Source organism: Lithobates pipiens, unplaced genomic scaffold, assembly GCF_037356315.1.
Source record: "Lithobates pipiens isolate NorthernLeopardFrog02 unplaced genomic scaffold, aLitPip1_a1.2 Scaffold_18, whole genome shotgun sequence".
Classification (NCBI taxonomy): Eukaryota; Metazoa; Chordata; class Amphibia; order Anura; family Ranidae; genus Lithobates; species Lithobates pipiens.
The window spans coordinates 253,306,045-253,322,666 of NW_027507758.1; the positions used below are offsets into that span (position 1 = coordinate 253,306,045).

At 43.3% G+C, this 16,622-nt stretch overlaps 1 protein-coding gene across 1 annotated transcript in view; it reads left to right on the forward strand.

The window, feature by feature from the left end:
* Window positions 1-16,622, forward strand: part of AHI1 (Abelson helper integration site 1) — a 420,928-nt gene that overhangs the window by 72,305 nt on the left and 332,001 nt on the right. The window contains exon 7 of the mRNA XM_077486810.1: window positions 14,732-14,924. Coding sequence (XP_077342936.1) covers window positions 14,732-14,924 — 193 coding nt within the window. The remainder of the gene's footprint in view (window positions 1-14,731; window positions 14,925-16,622) is intronic.

The window sequence follows — 16,622 nt, forward strand, 5'->3', positions numbered from 1 at the left end:
TGGAATGCCAACACCTGGATTCACACCAGGAGACATATATGTCTTCCAGACTCTATGATAAATGACTCTGGAAGCTGGCTTCCTTGCATTAATCAAGGTAGAAATGACTGGGTCTGAAAGCCCACAACTCTTTAGAATGTGGGTTTCAATAGCCAAACCGTTAAATTTAGCGTTTGTAAAGTAGGATGGAACATTGGTCTCTGCGATAGCAGGTCTGGACATGGTGGTAGAGTCCATGGGAACCCTACTGCTATCTTCACTATTTCTGCATACCAAGATCTTCTGGGCCACTAGAAGCACCGACCTTTTCCTGCTTGATCCTGTGAAGAAGTCGTGGTAGCGGCAGAATAGGAGGGAATGCATAAATCAGTGAGAACTGATGCCACGGAGTCACCAACGCATCTGTCTCGCATGCAAGTGGATCCCTTGTTCTTGACACAAAGTTGTTGATCTTGTTGTTGAACCTGGACGCAAATAGATCTACATCCAGGATCCCCCATCTTTGGCATATAGCCAGGAAGATGTCTGGGTGAAGAGACCATTCCCCTGGGAACAACAGCTGGTGACTTAAGTAGTCCGCCTGACAGTTCTCTACCCCTGGAATAAAGATTGCCGATATGCATGGCACATGCTTTTCTGCTCAGATTAGGATCTGGTTTACCTCTCCCTGGGCTGCACGACTCTTGGTGCCCCCTTGGTGATTGATATAAGCCACTGCTGTGGCATTTTTGGATTGGATCCTGACAGAACAACCCTGCAACCTGAACCTCTGACGTACTATTGGTGACAAGCGCATTGGAAAATCTAGCGCCTGGACTTTCTTGTTCCAGGCAGATGGGATACTGTTTTGCAGCAGTCTCAAATGAAACTGAGCATATGGAACCGCTTTGAATGAAGCCACCATCTTTCCCAACAACCTCATACAAAGGTGAATAGAAGGACCCTTCTTTGCCCTGACTACCTGAACCAGCTCCTTTATGGCACTGATTTTTGCCTGGGGTAAAAACACCCTCTTCTGGGTTGCATCTATGACCAGACCCAAGTATTCTAATCTTCTTACTGGTTTTAAAGAAGACTTCTCTAAGTTGAGGACCCAACCTAGGAATTCCAGGTAGTTGCTATGGTGACCAAGCTTTGGTCTAAGCGGGCTACTGATTGTTTTATTAAGCAGGTTGTCTAGGTACACTATAACCATTATACCCTGTGCCCTTAATTTGGCCAGAGGAGGAGCCAGGACCCTTGTGAACACCCGAGGTGCAGTAGCTAGACCCAAAGGCAGAGCTACAAACTGAAAATTAAGTTTTCTACTTCGAAAACGCAGATGTTTCTGATGTGCGGGGAAAATAGGTACATGCAGGTGTGCATCCTTGATGTCTATTGATGCCAAAAGTTCTCCTCCTTATAGGAGGGAGACTACTGATTGGATTGATTCCATGTGAAAAGATCTAATTTTTAGGAACTGGTTTAGATCTTTGAGATCAAAGATGGGTCTGACATTTCCATTTGGCTTTGGCACCGTGAAAAGGTTTGAATAAAACCCCAATCCCTGCTCTTGCATGGGTACCACCATGATTACTTTTTGCGATAAAAGTCCCTCCATTGCTTGAAAAAGACTTCTTTTTCTCTGAGTCTTTGGGAATATTTGATCTGAGGAGACAGGAATTCTGATCTCTAGTTTGTAACCTAGAGTTATTGTGGAGACCACCCATCTGTCCTTAAAATCCTCCTGCCAGACCCTTGAGAACTGTAGCAGTTTTCCCCCCACTCAAACGAGCGGGGGCACCCTTTCATAAAGAGGCTTTAGTGTTGTCTCTTGTAGATTTCCTCCCCCATGATTTCTTTTGTCCCAGGGGTTTACTGCGTTTTACCTCTTGAACCTGACAGTGGAGGCCGTCGTCACTGCCTGGTGGCTGATGCCCCTGGCGCTGGAGAAAGAGCCCATTTAAATGAGGGACGTTTACTCCTTTTCTTAACTGGCAAAAGGGTACTTTTCCCACTTGAGATTTTTTGGATATCATTTTCCAAATCCTCCTCAAACAGCCTTGCACCACGAAAGGGAAAACCAGCTAGAAGCTTTTTACATAGTGTTTCAGCTTACCAATTTTTCAACCATAAGATTCTACGCATATGCACCAACCCAAGCGTAAGGCAAGAGGTCTGAAGGATAGAATCTCTGATCGCTTCAACTGCAAAACACAAAGCCGCTGGTAGGTTGGCTAACTCCCGGGCCTGCTGTTCAGGGAAATCCTTGAGCACCTGCTTCAAGTGGTCTCTCAAGGATTGACATACTCCAATTGCCGCCACTGCAGGTTGAGCCTACTGGACCTGCTAAGGAAAAAATGTTCAACAGGAATTCCATTTTTTTTATTGGTTGGATACTTAAGCATTTGAGTTTTGTCAACAGGACAAGTCAGACTTTTATTCATAAAAGGATATAGCGGCGTCAATTGCTGGTATACCCCACATCTGAATTTTTTCCTCCATAGGATAAAGTGTTGAAAACGTTTTTGGAGGGAAAAAATGTTTATCTGGGTGTTCCCACTCAGAATAAATAAGCTTTTCCAGCAAGAAATGAACAGGAAAGGCATGCGCAGTTTGAAGAGGCTTCAGTGAACCCAAACAAGACGTGGGTTTTTCAACCGTCTCAGTTACGGATAACTTAACCACTTTCAGACCGGACCATTTTGCTGGTAAATGACCAGAGGTCTTTTTACAATTTGGCACTGCGCTGCTTTAACTGGTAATTGCGCGGTCATGCAATGTTGTACCCAAACAAAATTTGCGTCCTTTTCTTCCCACAAATAGAGCTTTCTTTTGATGGTATTTGATTGCCTCTGCGTTTTTTATTTTTTGCGATATAAACGTAAAAAGACCGCAAATTTTGAAAAAAAAATGATATTTTCTACTTTTTGTTATTAGAAAAATCCAAAAAAACTCAATTTTAGTCATACATTTAGGCCAAAATGTATTCAGCCACATGTCTTTGGTAAAAAAAAAAAAAGTCAATAATTGTATATTTATTGGTTTGCGCAAAAGTTGTCACATCTACAAACTAAGGTACGTTTTCTGGAATTTACGCAGCTTTTAGTTTACGACTGCCTATCTCATTTCTTGAGGTGCTAAAATGGCAGGGCAGTACAAAACCCCCCCAAATAACCCCATTTTGGAAAGTAGACCCCCTAAGGAAATTGATAAGTGGCATGTTGAGCCCATTGAATATTTTATTTTTTTGCCTCAAGCGATTGAATAATGACAAAAAAAAAAGTTTTTTTTTTTTTACACAAAGTTGTCACTAAATGATATATTGCTCACACATGCTATGGGCATATGTGAAATGACACCCCAAAATAAATTCTGCTGCTTCTCCTGAGTACGGGGATACCACATATGTGGGACTTTTTGGGAGCCTAGCCGCGTACGGGGCCCCGAAAACCAAGCACCGCCTTCAGGCTTTCTAAGGGCGTAAATTTTTGATTTCACTTCTCACTACCTATTACAGTTTTGAAGGCCATAAAATGCCAAGATGGCACAAAACCCCCACAAATGACCCCATTTTAGAAAGTAGACACCCCAAGCTATTTGCTGAGAGGCATGTTGAGTCCATGGAATATTTTATATTTTGCCACAAGTTGCGGGAAAATTACAAACTTTTTTTTTTTTTTTCTTTTCACAAAGTTGTCACTAAATGATATATTGCTCACGCATGCCATGGGCATATGTGAAATGACACCCCAAAATAAATTCTGCTGCTTCTCCTGAGTACGGGGATACCACATATGTGGGACTTTTTGGGAGCCTAGCCGCGTACGGGGCCCCGAAAACCAAGCACCGCCTTCAGGCTTTCTAAGGGCGTTACAGTTTTGAAGGCCATAAAATGCCAAGATGGCACAAACCCCCCCCCAAATGACCCCATTTTGGAAAGTAGACACCCCTAAATTTAGGGGTACACTAGTGAGACTAGGTAATAAATGGCGGGTGCCCTGAAACTATAAAAAAATAACTAACCAACCAGCGTCACCTGTAACAGTTATATGGTGATCACTGGTGAAAGGGTTAACTAGGGGGCAATCAGGGGGCTTTATGCGGTAGTATATGGGGGTCCCTGGCGCTATAAAAAGCTGCGGCGAACCTAAATACCTACCTGCCTAACTAGCGTCACCTGTGACACTAATACAGCGATCAGAAAACCGATCGCTTATTAGGCTGGGTTCACACTGGAGCGATGCGGGAACGCCACGAATCCGCGGCGGGTTCCCGCATCACATGCCTCCCGGCGGCAGTTCACACTGCCCTATGTGAACTGCTGGGAGTGTCAGTGAAATGTTAATGACACCCCCAGATCAGTTCGCATATCGCAGTGCGATCTGCAAACTCGGATCGCATGGTGTGAACACCCATGCGATCCGATTCTGCTGCGGGCCAAAAAAAGGGTCCTGTGCGAATTTGCGGCGGGTGCGGCGGGTGCGATGCGAATTCAGCCATACTATCTGTATGGCTGAACTCGAATCGCACAGAGATCGGATGTGATTTGCACTGCAGTGCGGTGCGAATCACATTCGTTCTCATAAACCGCTGCAATGTGAACCCAGCCTTAGTGACACTGGCGACGGGGGGTGATCACGGGGTTAAACCTTTATTGGGGGGGTTAGGGGGGTACATTAGAACTAAAGGGGGCTAACCCTAACTGCCCTAACAGTTATTACAGTCACAAATGACACCAATGCAAAAAAAAATAAAAAAAAAATAAAAAAAATGACATTGGTGTCACTGTGACTGGGGGGCAGGGGTAATTGGGGGGGTGATCGGGGGGGTGTGAGTGTGCCTGGCATGTTCTACTGTGAAGTGTCATGTTGGTACAACTCACCGATCCTCTCTCCTCGGTGTCGGAACGAAAAATACCGACACGGAGGAGAGATTACATCACTTCCTCTCCTGTGTTTACATTACAGGAGAGGAAGTGATGTCACGAAGGATTTCTATTCGTCGGGAGCGATTGCGAGGGGGTGGCCATGAATGAATGGCCGCCCCCTCATCCCGGATCGCTCGCGAACGAATACCGACCGCCGCAGGCACCGGGCGGGGGCCCGATCGGGCCCCCGACCCGCGGGAAGGCAGGGACGTACAGGTACGCCCATATGCCTGCCCGTGCCATTCTGTCGACGTACATCGTCGTGCGCCGGTCGGGAAGTGGTTAAATGTAGAGCGGTCCACCAGCAATTTCTCATCCTGTGAAGCTGAAGAGGCTCCTTCCCCACTTGATTAATCAGAAGAGGAGTCATCAGTCTCATCCCGGTCCTCTGAGGGGGATTTGTTTTCCCCTTTCCCTGAGTTCCTCTGTTTGAGGGTCCTAGGTGATAGACGGAGACCTAATCCGTTTTCTTCCACTTTGTGAAGATGTGATTTAAGGCCATTAATCTTTCCTCTAATCCACTTATGGTTGAGGAAAAAACCTCCTGAGCAATATATACAGGAGCTGAAATGCCAGAAGCCGTTGCAGCCCCTGACCCTGACGGCTCACTCTTACCAGCCTCCCTAGGTACTTCAGGGGGAGGTGGTGCTGCAGAGGGGGGGGGGGTCCTCAGAGCCTGAGGGAGATCCCTTTGAGCCCCTATTTCTCGGGGTATTTGTACCTCCCCTTCTGCCCATAGTGCCAAGCACAAAATGCAGAGGTACTACCAGAAATGCACCCACTGCTGAACAATCTAGTCCAGCAACTGCCGCTGCTATCAAGGCTCAGTCTGATGCTAAGTAAATGTTGCCTGGAAATGCTTGTGTCACCCACACTCGCATGCCCCTATTTGCTCTGTGTCCCACCTTGAGCTGTGTGCACCTGCAAAAGAGTGCACTTTATAGCTTTGTATAGCCCACGTTGTGGGTGTTAAACCACGCCAACGTCGCGCTAAAGCTCCACCCCTCCTCTGCCACCCCTTGCACCACCCCCCCTCGTCTTTAAAAAAAAAAAAAAACGTTTTTCCCGCATGAGCCGAGGACTCCGATCCTGATTGGATCGAAACATGCAGGGGAGGCTGGGGGTGGAGGAGAGAGGAGGGCCGGTGGATGGAGAGCTGCCTTAATGGTGGTGGGAGGCGGTATGCCATACTGCTGACTGTCCTATGGCTTCTAGCCTGAAGGAAGCTGTGGGGGGACATTCCCGAAAAGAAAAAGAGAAATAGGATCTTTTCATCATACTTACCTGTAAAATCTATTTTTTTTTTGAGTACATCATGGGACACAGATCCTTTTTGAGGATTCAGTACTTGCTACAAAACTGAAGTACTTCCTGTATGGGAGGGGTTATATAGGGAATCGCTTCCTGTCTAAAGACCTGGAGATGAAGTATAACCCAGCAGGTAATGAATATAAGCCTAACTCTGTGTCCCCTGATGTACTCAAAAGGATTTTTACAGGTATGATGAAAAAATCCTATTTTTACATATCAGTTAGCCTTAAAATGTGTATATAGACTGCGCTGCCAAAAATGTGAATCAAGAATTCTAAACTGTTTGCCACATGTAAAAGTGGAAAAGAATAAATAAATTGACAGCACGAGAAAATACAACTAATGTCCCATTCAAATAATAATGCTTAAAAAGCAAAGGGTAAGAGATGGGGGAGGAATTGATCGGAGCGGACGTGTGAGCTCGCTCCTCCCAGCCCAGGTGATCAGCTGCAGCAATCTTTTTTAATCAAATGATCTGAGGGATGGTCTATGATCAACCCCCAGCTATGGGCTACGGATCAGTTGACTTGTCATCTGTATTTTTTCGGAGAGAGAGGCATTGAGTGGTGGGCTCCTTGGGATGTGGACGGGAGCTTCCTTTGGCATGGAGGGTGGAGACAGAAGAGCAGCAGTTGTGAGCTACCGAAGGGGTTCCCAACCGAGTTCATTTGAGCTCAGCGTAGACATAAGGAACTCCCCCGAGCCTTGTAGAACGCTGCCGATAATAGCCAAGTCCAGCCGAGCCTAGCCGAAAGGCACATGGAATCCTCTTCGCGCCCTGCTGATCTGCAGCGGATTACAGCCTGGACGGGCTCACTGGGACCTGCATGCACGGGGCCAATAGCCATCTAGGGCACAGAGGACAAGGAAGGAGGAACTGTGAGAGGTGGTTGCCTCCTCCGGAGACACCGAAACTAGACCGGCTGCAGAGAGCCCGCCAGAATTGGGGCCAGGCTTGCATGGACGGCGCGGCTGGGAGCGTGAGGGCTGTTGGAGAGCCAGGGATCCATAAACTGAGGTATTCCTAATAAGAACGGAGGAGACAGGTCTGGCTATTTTTTATTTCCCGGTGTTGTCTATACAGTCATATATATTAAATATATATGCAGGATAAAAACTGTGTTTGGTCATATAGGAGGATTCCTAGATGAGAGATATAAATTGGACTCTTTTCTCTCCTTTTTATTTTTATTTTTTTTGATAATATGCATAGAGCCCGGACTGTAATAAATGTGTGATGAGAGAGAGAGAGAGAAATATAGACCTAGGCTTATTATGTTTTTTTTTTCCCCCTCCTTTTTTTGGGGGCATATACAAAATGCCACCTAAAAGCACTCATGCAAAGGCGGCAAAAAGGGGGTCAGTCAGTGGGACAGTGAAGAACCCTTCTAATCCCACAAATCCTCCTTCAGCCTAAAAAGCTGACATAAAAGGTTTTTTCCAAAATCCTCAACCACAATTGCAATCAGAAGGCTCATTGATAACAGAGCTAGACTTTGCCTCCTCTACAGGTGATATGGAGAATGGGTCAACAATGGCACCTGCAGGAGCAGTGGGGGATGTAACTTGGGATATGCAGACATATATAAAATCCTTACCTACACGAGAGGATATGGACAAGTATGTATATAGACTGGAGACCTCCTATAAAACTGAAATACAGACATTGAAATCATTAGTAGCGGACACAAAAGATAGGGTTGATATTATTATTGAAAAAAATCAGGAAGCTGACAAATATTTAAAGTATATAATAGAAGCTACCGATTTGGAAAATGGAAGTAGACGAAATAATAACATTCCTTTTTTTTTTTTTTTTTTAATGATGATTAGAGGAAATAATTGTTATAATTATGCATGTAACGATATATGGTACTTGGCCTGAATAAAGAGGGATGCATTTTTAAAGATAGAGCATATGGGGGGATAGGAGTATCTCCCCCCCCCCCTCTTTTCCTCCTTCCCTGCCCTCTTCTTCTTTTTTTTTTATCACAGATGGTGTTACGATGATTAGAAGAGATAACTATATCACAACTATGTATGTAATAATATAATGCATTAACACTGTGTATAATTAGGGATGTCTTTTTTTTTTTTTTGCTAGAATATGTAGGGGGGGAAGAGATATGCCCCCCCCCCCTCTGTCCCTCCTCCCCCGTCCCCCCCTACAGCTACAAACTTTATTAAATGAAGAAACATTATGGATTAGAGACAAGACCCAATCTTTATATTATCAACAAGGAAATAAACCGGGTAAACTCCTAGCTAGGGCACTCTGCCAACGAATAAATGGAGCATCAATCGTTAAGGTTAAAACTGAATCAGGTGAAATGGTATATGATCCAAAAGGGATGTTGAAAACATTTCATGCCTATTATTCTAGGCTGTATGATATACCTAATCCATTAGCCGAGAAGGACCCTGAACTATATCAGCAAAATATAGATCAATATATAAAGGATACCCCTATACCAGCACTAACAGCAGAAGTGGAACATCTAGAACAGGAATTCTCAGAGGCAGAAATACATAGAGTAATAGACTCACTAGCGATGGGGAAAAGTCCAGGCCCGGAGGGTTTTACCCCTCGCTTTTAGAAGAAGTTCAAAGATTTGTTAATCCCTATAGTCAAGTGAACATTTAATGCAACATCCTCTTTTCAACCTTTTGTTCCACAGGGAATGCAAGCATATATCTCTTTAAAACTGAAGCCCAAAAAGGACCATTCTAATTGTGGAAATTATCGCATTATTTCCTGGACAAATGTTGACCTTCAAATCTACTCAAAGATCATAGCCAACAGACTCACCCCGATATTTCCAACATATGTACATTTAGATCAAGTAGGATTTATAAAAGGAAGAGAAGCTAGGGACAACACCTTGAAGACAATAACATTTTATTGAATATGTCCGGAGACACACCATCCCATCCTGTTTGCTTACAATCAATGTGGAGAAAGCTTTTGACAGGGTGGGCTGATGTTTTCTCCAGGAAACCTTAAGGCAATGGGGAATGGGCCCAAAGCTTTTGGAAAAGATAATGGTGCTGTATCATAATCCCACTGCTAGGATAAGGGCAAATGGAGATATATCCGAAGTAATCACCATAGCCAATGGAACCCGGTAGGGTTGTCCGTTGTCTCCATTACTGTATGGCCGCGTACACACGCGCGGACTGTTCGCCCAACCTTGTTCGTCAAACAGTTTGACAAACAGTCCGCTCAAAATTAGCATGAGCGGACTTGACCACACACGATGAACGAACAGCCCGCTGAAACCGTGCGCGATGACGTGAACGGCACGTACGACGGGACTAGAAAAACGACGTCCTATACACTGCAATGCAACCTTCGGCGTGTAAATCCTTTCTGAGCATGCGCGGAACTTAGTTTGACGAACAAGCCTACACACGAGCGGACTGTCCGCTCAAACCAAGTTTCAGCGGACAGTTTTACGGGATTTCCGAAAAACTTTGTTCGTCAGACTGTCCGCTGAAACTGTCCGCTGAAGCCCACATACGAGCGGACTGTCCGCTGAAACACTGTTCAGCGGACAAAGTTGGGCGAACAGTCCGCCCGTGTGTACGTGGCCTATGTGTTAGCCATGGAACATATAGCGACAACCATTCGAAACGGAGATATACAAGGAATTAAAGTGGGGGAAAAAGAATATGAATTGTCCATATATGCGGATGATCTGCTGGTGTATGTTACGAATCCACGGGTGACATTGCCGAATCTAATACAGGAATTTAAACGTTTTGCTAAAGTAATTTTAAAGGGAATTACAGTAAATCAATTACAACATTAGAAAACAATACAGTGGAACTTCTTAAAAAATTTTTTTCTTTCAAATGGCAAGCAAACTCAATTAGATATTTGGGAACATTTATCCCAAGAGAAATAGAAAAGCTCCAAGAACTTAACTATCTGCCGATTATGCAAAAAATAATAAAGATGCTTCAACAATTTGATAAGGGGACTTTTTCATGGACGGGTAGGATAAATATTGTAAAAATTGACATTTTGCCCAAAATCTTATATATATTCCAAACTATCCCAATATTTACTCTAACAAATATATTGAACCAATTACGGTAGGCGATAGGGAGTTTTATATGGGCGGGTAAGCCGGCTAGAATTAGTAGAGAGACATTAATTTGATCAAAGGATGGTGGCCTGGCCCTCCCGGATTTATCGACATATCTCAGAGCAGTGTTTATAACAAGGATAGTGGACTGGTTCCATAACACAGAATGTAAACAGTGGGTAAAGCTTGAGGAGGTTACAGCCATTACATTAAAATCATTACCATGGATAAAGAGAGAGAAGCGCCCCCCTAATCGGCAGATGCCCTTCTTGGTGGCAGCAACAATGAAAGTCTGGGATTGATAATTAGGGCTGCAACTAACGATTATTTTCATAATCGATTAGTTGGCCGATTGTTTTGATTAATCGGTTAATAACCTTAACCTCTGCAGCTTCTCTATTGAAGTATATTGATGCAAAGAAACCAAATTGGCACCGTTTTGCGTTAAAGAAAAGTCCTTGCCTATTCCAAATACGCAGCAGCTGAAAAAATCATGAATGTGAACGTGTCCCATAGGAAACCATGTAAATGAACTGTAGTATGTTTCTGCAAAAAGCACCAAAAAACAGAGGTGTGACCCAGGCCCGATATGTTTAGTAAAATAATGGGGTTAAAAAAAACTAAAATTAGTACAAAAAGAGCAAATAATCGCTACTGTAAGGGGTTAATTTTTTACTATGGGACTGTGAAAGTAATATTTACAGTAGTGATTTGCTCTTTGTACTGTAAAGGGCTAATTTTCCTTTTTTTTTAACCCCGTTATGTTAGTGGCTGATTAATTGATTATGAAAATAGTAATCGATTAATTTCATAATCGATTGGTTGTCGATTAATCAATTTAGTTGTTTCGGCCCTAGATCGATTGCTGAGACAGGGAATAGGGTCATCGTACATAGGCCCAATGACCCCTCTCTTCGGCAACCCAGAGTTCCCACCAGCATTGCAGAGAGGTTCTTTTCTGAAATAGCGGAGATAAGAAGATACCAGGGTGGTGGAGACAATAGAGCAAAATGGACTCCTCCCACTGAATTCCTTGGGTATAGAATATAAAGCTAAATCGATGTAATACTGCCAGCTTCAGAAATATGTCCTCTCTCTAATGAAGGAGGGTACAATTAATAGAGCGCCTGCTGACATTGAAAAAATATTGGTAAAGGACCAGAGACCAACACATACCTTATCTAACACACATAATTATTTAAATTCTAGAAATGATGTGCAAGAATTAACATATATAAAAAAAAATGGGAGGAAGAACTGGGTATTGTTATCCTTTATGGCGAAGTGGGAAAAGTCTATAATAGCAACACATGAATTATCAATATCCAATAGATATCAAGAGAGAAATTACAAAATATTAGCCAGATTGTATAGATGCCCAGTAGATATGCATAAAATCAGCCCAGAGAATCAAGAAATATGTTGGAGATGCCAAAAGGCTAAAGGCACAATGTTGCATATTTGGTATTGCCCTGGAGTCCAGAGTTTTGGTGAAAAACTATTCAAAATATATACTGCAACGACAGGAATCCAGATACAGCCCGACATGTTAATATCAATACTATCAATAATACCGGGCTCAGTGAAGAATATAAAAAGGGGTATCCTATTTTTTAACAGCAGCACGAACCATTATAGCCAGGAAATGGAAAAGTAAAACAATACCTAATATAGAGGAATGGGAGTCTGAGATGCATGAGATGGGTGCCCTGGAGGAGAGGATGGAAACCGAAAAAGGACCTAAAAAGCAGATAACAGTGTGGCAGAGCTGGAAGGAGTTTAAAATCTCACAGGTATCATGGAGAGAGTTGTAGAACTAGGAGAGGTGATGGGAAAGAGGAGAAGAGATGGTCCCCCCCCCCCCCCCTCGGGTTTTTTTGTTTTGTTTTTTTACATTAGAGGTAGTAGTAGAATGAATGCAAGGATACAAAAGGAATGAATGCTGGTGTGAGTGCGTATGAAGGTGGGTTATAAATGGAAATATTATATTATTAAAGGTATGGATTAAAGAAATATATAAAGAGAGAGTAATATGAGTTGGGAAATGGTCCATGTTAGGCAGAAGACCATAGAAAATAATCCATATAGAGTAATATGTATTGAATATATGTAAAGGTATCTATAAAAAGTTGTAAAATTTAAAACAACCCACTGTGTATCTTGTCACCAACTTGACCATTTACATGTACCAGAATGGAGTTTAAATCTGTTAGTACTTTATATTTAAACCTTCCGTGCATCCCTGTGCAGCCAGTCCCATTGCTGAATATTAGGATATAGTGGCTGCATGGACACCCAATGTGAAATTCTTCCGGCTGTATGGTCCCAAACGCCCTGTGTGGGCAAGTCCTTTAGACCCCATTCACAACTGAGCATTTTGTAGCTTGAAGCCTGAAGCTACAAAACGCTAGAGGGGAAAAAATCTATTATTCTCAATGGAGATGGTTCACATCTCCACTCCATGTCACCTGAAGCCAAACGCCTGAAGCTCAAACAAGTTCCGGACCCTTTTTTGTCGCTCGAATTGAGCAGATTTGGGCGTTTTTCTTCTTTTAACATTGGTGACCTTTTGCCCTGCACACAATCACGGCAAATCGCGGTAAAAACGCCGCAAAATCGCTGTAAATTTGGGCGATTTTTCTGCTTGAAAACGCTACGCTTAGGTGTGAATGCAGCCTAAGGACCCTTTCACACTGGGACGGTTTCTGCTGTTTCCAGCGTCAGAATGGCAAGTGCTCACTACAGCCTCCAGTGGTGACACATAGACATGACAAGACAACATAATACATGGAAGGAGAGATTCCTTGCAAAAAATCTCCCCTACCTTTCCTCGTCGCAGGAATTTATCAGAGATAAAAAAAACAATCTTCGCCCTTCACGGTAAGCTCTGAGACCTTGAAAGGAAACCTTCAGGAACAGGGGTACACTCAGGTAATCCCGCAATCCTGGACCTGCGAGAAGACACTGCCAGTAAACTTTTATTGGCCTTACTACCAAAATGTACTGGATCCCAGGGCCCAGCTTAAAAGCATTCGCAAGCAAAACCTTGTGTCTTTGGATGACGAGGCCCGGGTACCGTTCATTTAGTCCATTACGGAGACATCAGAATGGATCCGGTCAGGATGGCTGGCTCGCATCAAAGGATTACTGCCCGTGGAGCTCAGCACACACATCCTTACACTTGCCCAACACCTTAGACACTGGCAAAAAAACGGAAGACTCCCAGTAGTGGGAGGGGTTATATGGGGGAAGCTCATGCCTTAAGGGGCTTGCCAGTGTCCAGCACCTGATAAGCCGATATAACCCACGTAGTAAGTACTACAGCTCTGTGTCCCCTGACGTAAAAAAAGAAAATAAACAATTTCCCCAAGAATTGTGGGAAAAAAATTACAACTTCAAAAAACTCACCATGCCACTTACTAAATACCTTGGAATGTCTGCTTTCCAAAAAGGGGTAACTTGGGGGGTATTTGTACTTTCTTGGCTTATTAGGGTCTCAAGAAATGAGATAGGCCTTCAGTACATCAGGTGTGATCAGACGTGATCATTTTTCAATGATTTGCACCATAGCTTTTAGACTCTAAGTTTCACAGAGACCAAATAATAATATACACTTATTTGGGTTATTTTTCATAATGATATGTAGCAGTATACATTTTGGAGTGAAAGGGGCCTTTTTTTCAGGCGCTACAGCACTAAGCCTGTGTAGCCAGGTATAACAACTGAAAGGTCAAGGATGTCCAGGGGGGGGCGTGGTTAAAATTTTGTTTTACTCCTCATTTTAAAAAAAAAACATTTTTCCCCTGTCTTTTTGTCTTTGGGATACATAAAACAAAAATGTTTTCAAAGATGGTACTGACCAAAGAAATTGTTTGTTATCCAAACAGGCCCGTAGTTAAAATGTAAAATTTGCTGTGGTAAATACTTGTAGGTACTGAAAATATCTCCTAAACCTGTACCGTTTAGGATATTTACCATATACACTTGCGCCAACGTCATCGTCGCATGTGCACTGAAGAAACGGGCCACTGCTGTGACCAGCGGCTCCTGCGCGCATGTTCAGAAGTGACGTCATCGTGGCTCTGACCAATCACAGCGCCGGAGCCCATGAACTTGGAAATAACTCCAGGAGACATGTCGCCGGACACATCGGTGTGCGGGCCGCTGCAATAGTTGTGATCTAAGGTAAGTATTTCATAATGAGCTAGTATGTGATGTCTTAAAGTTTTTTTTTTGGGATTGCAACCACTAAGGTTTTATAGGGGCAGCTGCTCAATAGGTATATATAGAATCTTTTCTCAGTACATTTGCAAGTCAAAAAAAGTATCCTGTATTTGCTGTGACCAAAACCTCTTTAGCTCAGCAGTAGTAAATAAGGACTAAATTTCTCTTTTCAACAAACTTTCATTCTGTTTTACAGTACTGAAGCAGATTCATCATTGCACGACCAAGAAAGAAATGAATATATTCCCCCTATGTTTACACAACCGTATGACTTCAAGCAGCTAAAGACACCTGCTCCCGAATGGGATGAGCAAATAATATTTAATGAGCGGTTCAGTCATTTTTTGCACATGAAGGAAGAGAGTCCAAATGTTATCATTTTCTTTGAGGTATTGACAATTTTTCACAATATTATTTTCCAGTGCATAAGTTGTTTTTGTGTCGCCAAAGGTATGTGAGATATGAGTTTGCTTTTTGGATGAAGCAAGTTAACTGCAGGTCAAATGCACCTGTCAGTACATTTTAATGGTCTCAGAAACATATAAAACCTATGTCAATCTAAGGCCTATTAGCATAAGCCAGAACCGTGTTGACACGGGCACAAACCTTAATTATTAAACAAAACCAAAGAAATTCCCAGCTCAACTTACCGACCAACCTGCAACCAACCAAATTATCCTTTCTAACAGTATGTGTTAAAAACAGGGGTTTAGTTTGCAAACGCATGTGTAAGCTACAGAGCCCCGTCAAGGCACTCGTGCTTAGTCATGTTGGAACAGGAAGGGGGGCAATCCTCAAACTGTTCCCACAAAGTTAGACGCATGAAATTGTCCAAAATTTCTCGGTATGCTGACGCCTTAAGAGTTCCCTTCACTGGAACTAAGAGGCCAAGCCCAACCTCCGAAAAACAACCTCACACCATAATCTCCCCTCCACCTAAAAGATTTGGACCAGTGCACAAAGCAAAGTCATAAAGACACGGATGAGCGAGCTTGGGGGGGGGGGGGTGTGATTGACTGACTGGTCTGCACCTCAACCCAATAGAACACCTTTGGGATGAATTAGAGTGGCAACTGCGAGCCATGCCTTCTCGCCCAACATCAGTGCCTGGCCTCACAAATGTGCTTCTGGAAGAATGGTCAAACATTCCCTTAGACACGCTGCTAAACCTTGTGGACATCCTTCCCAGAAGAGTTGAAGCTGTTAGTGTCAGAAACCATGAATCAGACTGAGACAGAAGTACAGTTAAAAAAAAAAAAGGTAAACAGAGTAAGTGTAGTTAAAACCTAGCCAGAGTTCAGGAACGGATAGTCAGGCAAGCCAAAACATCAGGGAGCCAGAAGGAATGTCAGCCAAGCAAGTCTTTAACACGAACACAGGAGAGCGTCTCTAGAGATGTGACCAAGGAGAAGGCAGAGATCATCTGGACTGGACAACTTAAGTAGGCAGCACCGACGAGCAGGATCATCAACAGGTGAGTCACTGTGGAGAGATAGGAGCTGGCAATTAGCCGACAGCTGAGCTCAGAAGGAAAGGCTGGGCACAGCCCTGACATATAGCTGCAAAGGGTGGGTCAACTCATTATTGAACCCTACAGACTAAGACTGGGATGCCATTAAAGTTCGTGTGTGTGTGTTCGTGTGTGTGTGTGTATAAAGGCAGGCATCCCAATACTTTTGACAATATAGTGTGTGTGTGTGTACTGTATGTGTATGTGTGTGTGTGTGTGTGTGTGTGTGTGTGTGTGTGTGTGTGTGTGTGTGTTTTATAATATATACACACTGTCTCACAAAAGGTGAGCACACCCCTCACATTTTTGTAAATATTTTATTATATCTTTTCATGTGATGACACTGAAGAAATTACACTTTGCTACAATGTAAAGTAGTGAGTGTACAGCGTGTATAACAGTTTAAATTCGCTGTCACCTCAAAATAACTCAACACACAGCCAATAATTTCTAAACCGCTGACAACAAAAGTGAGTACAGTAAAAATGTCCAAGTTGGGCCCAATTAGCCATTTTACCTCCCCAGTGACATGCGACTCCATAATGTGTTACAAGTTCTCAGGTGTGAATGGGGAGCA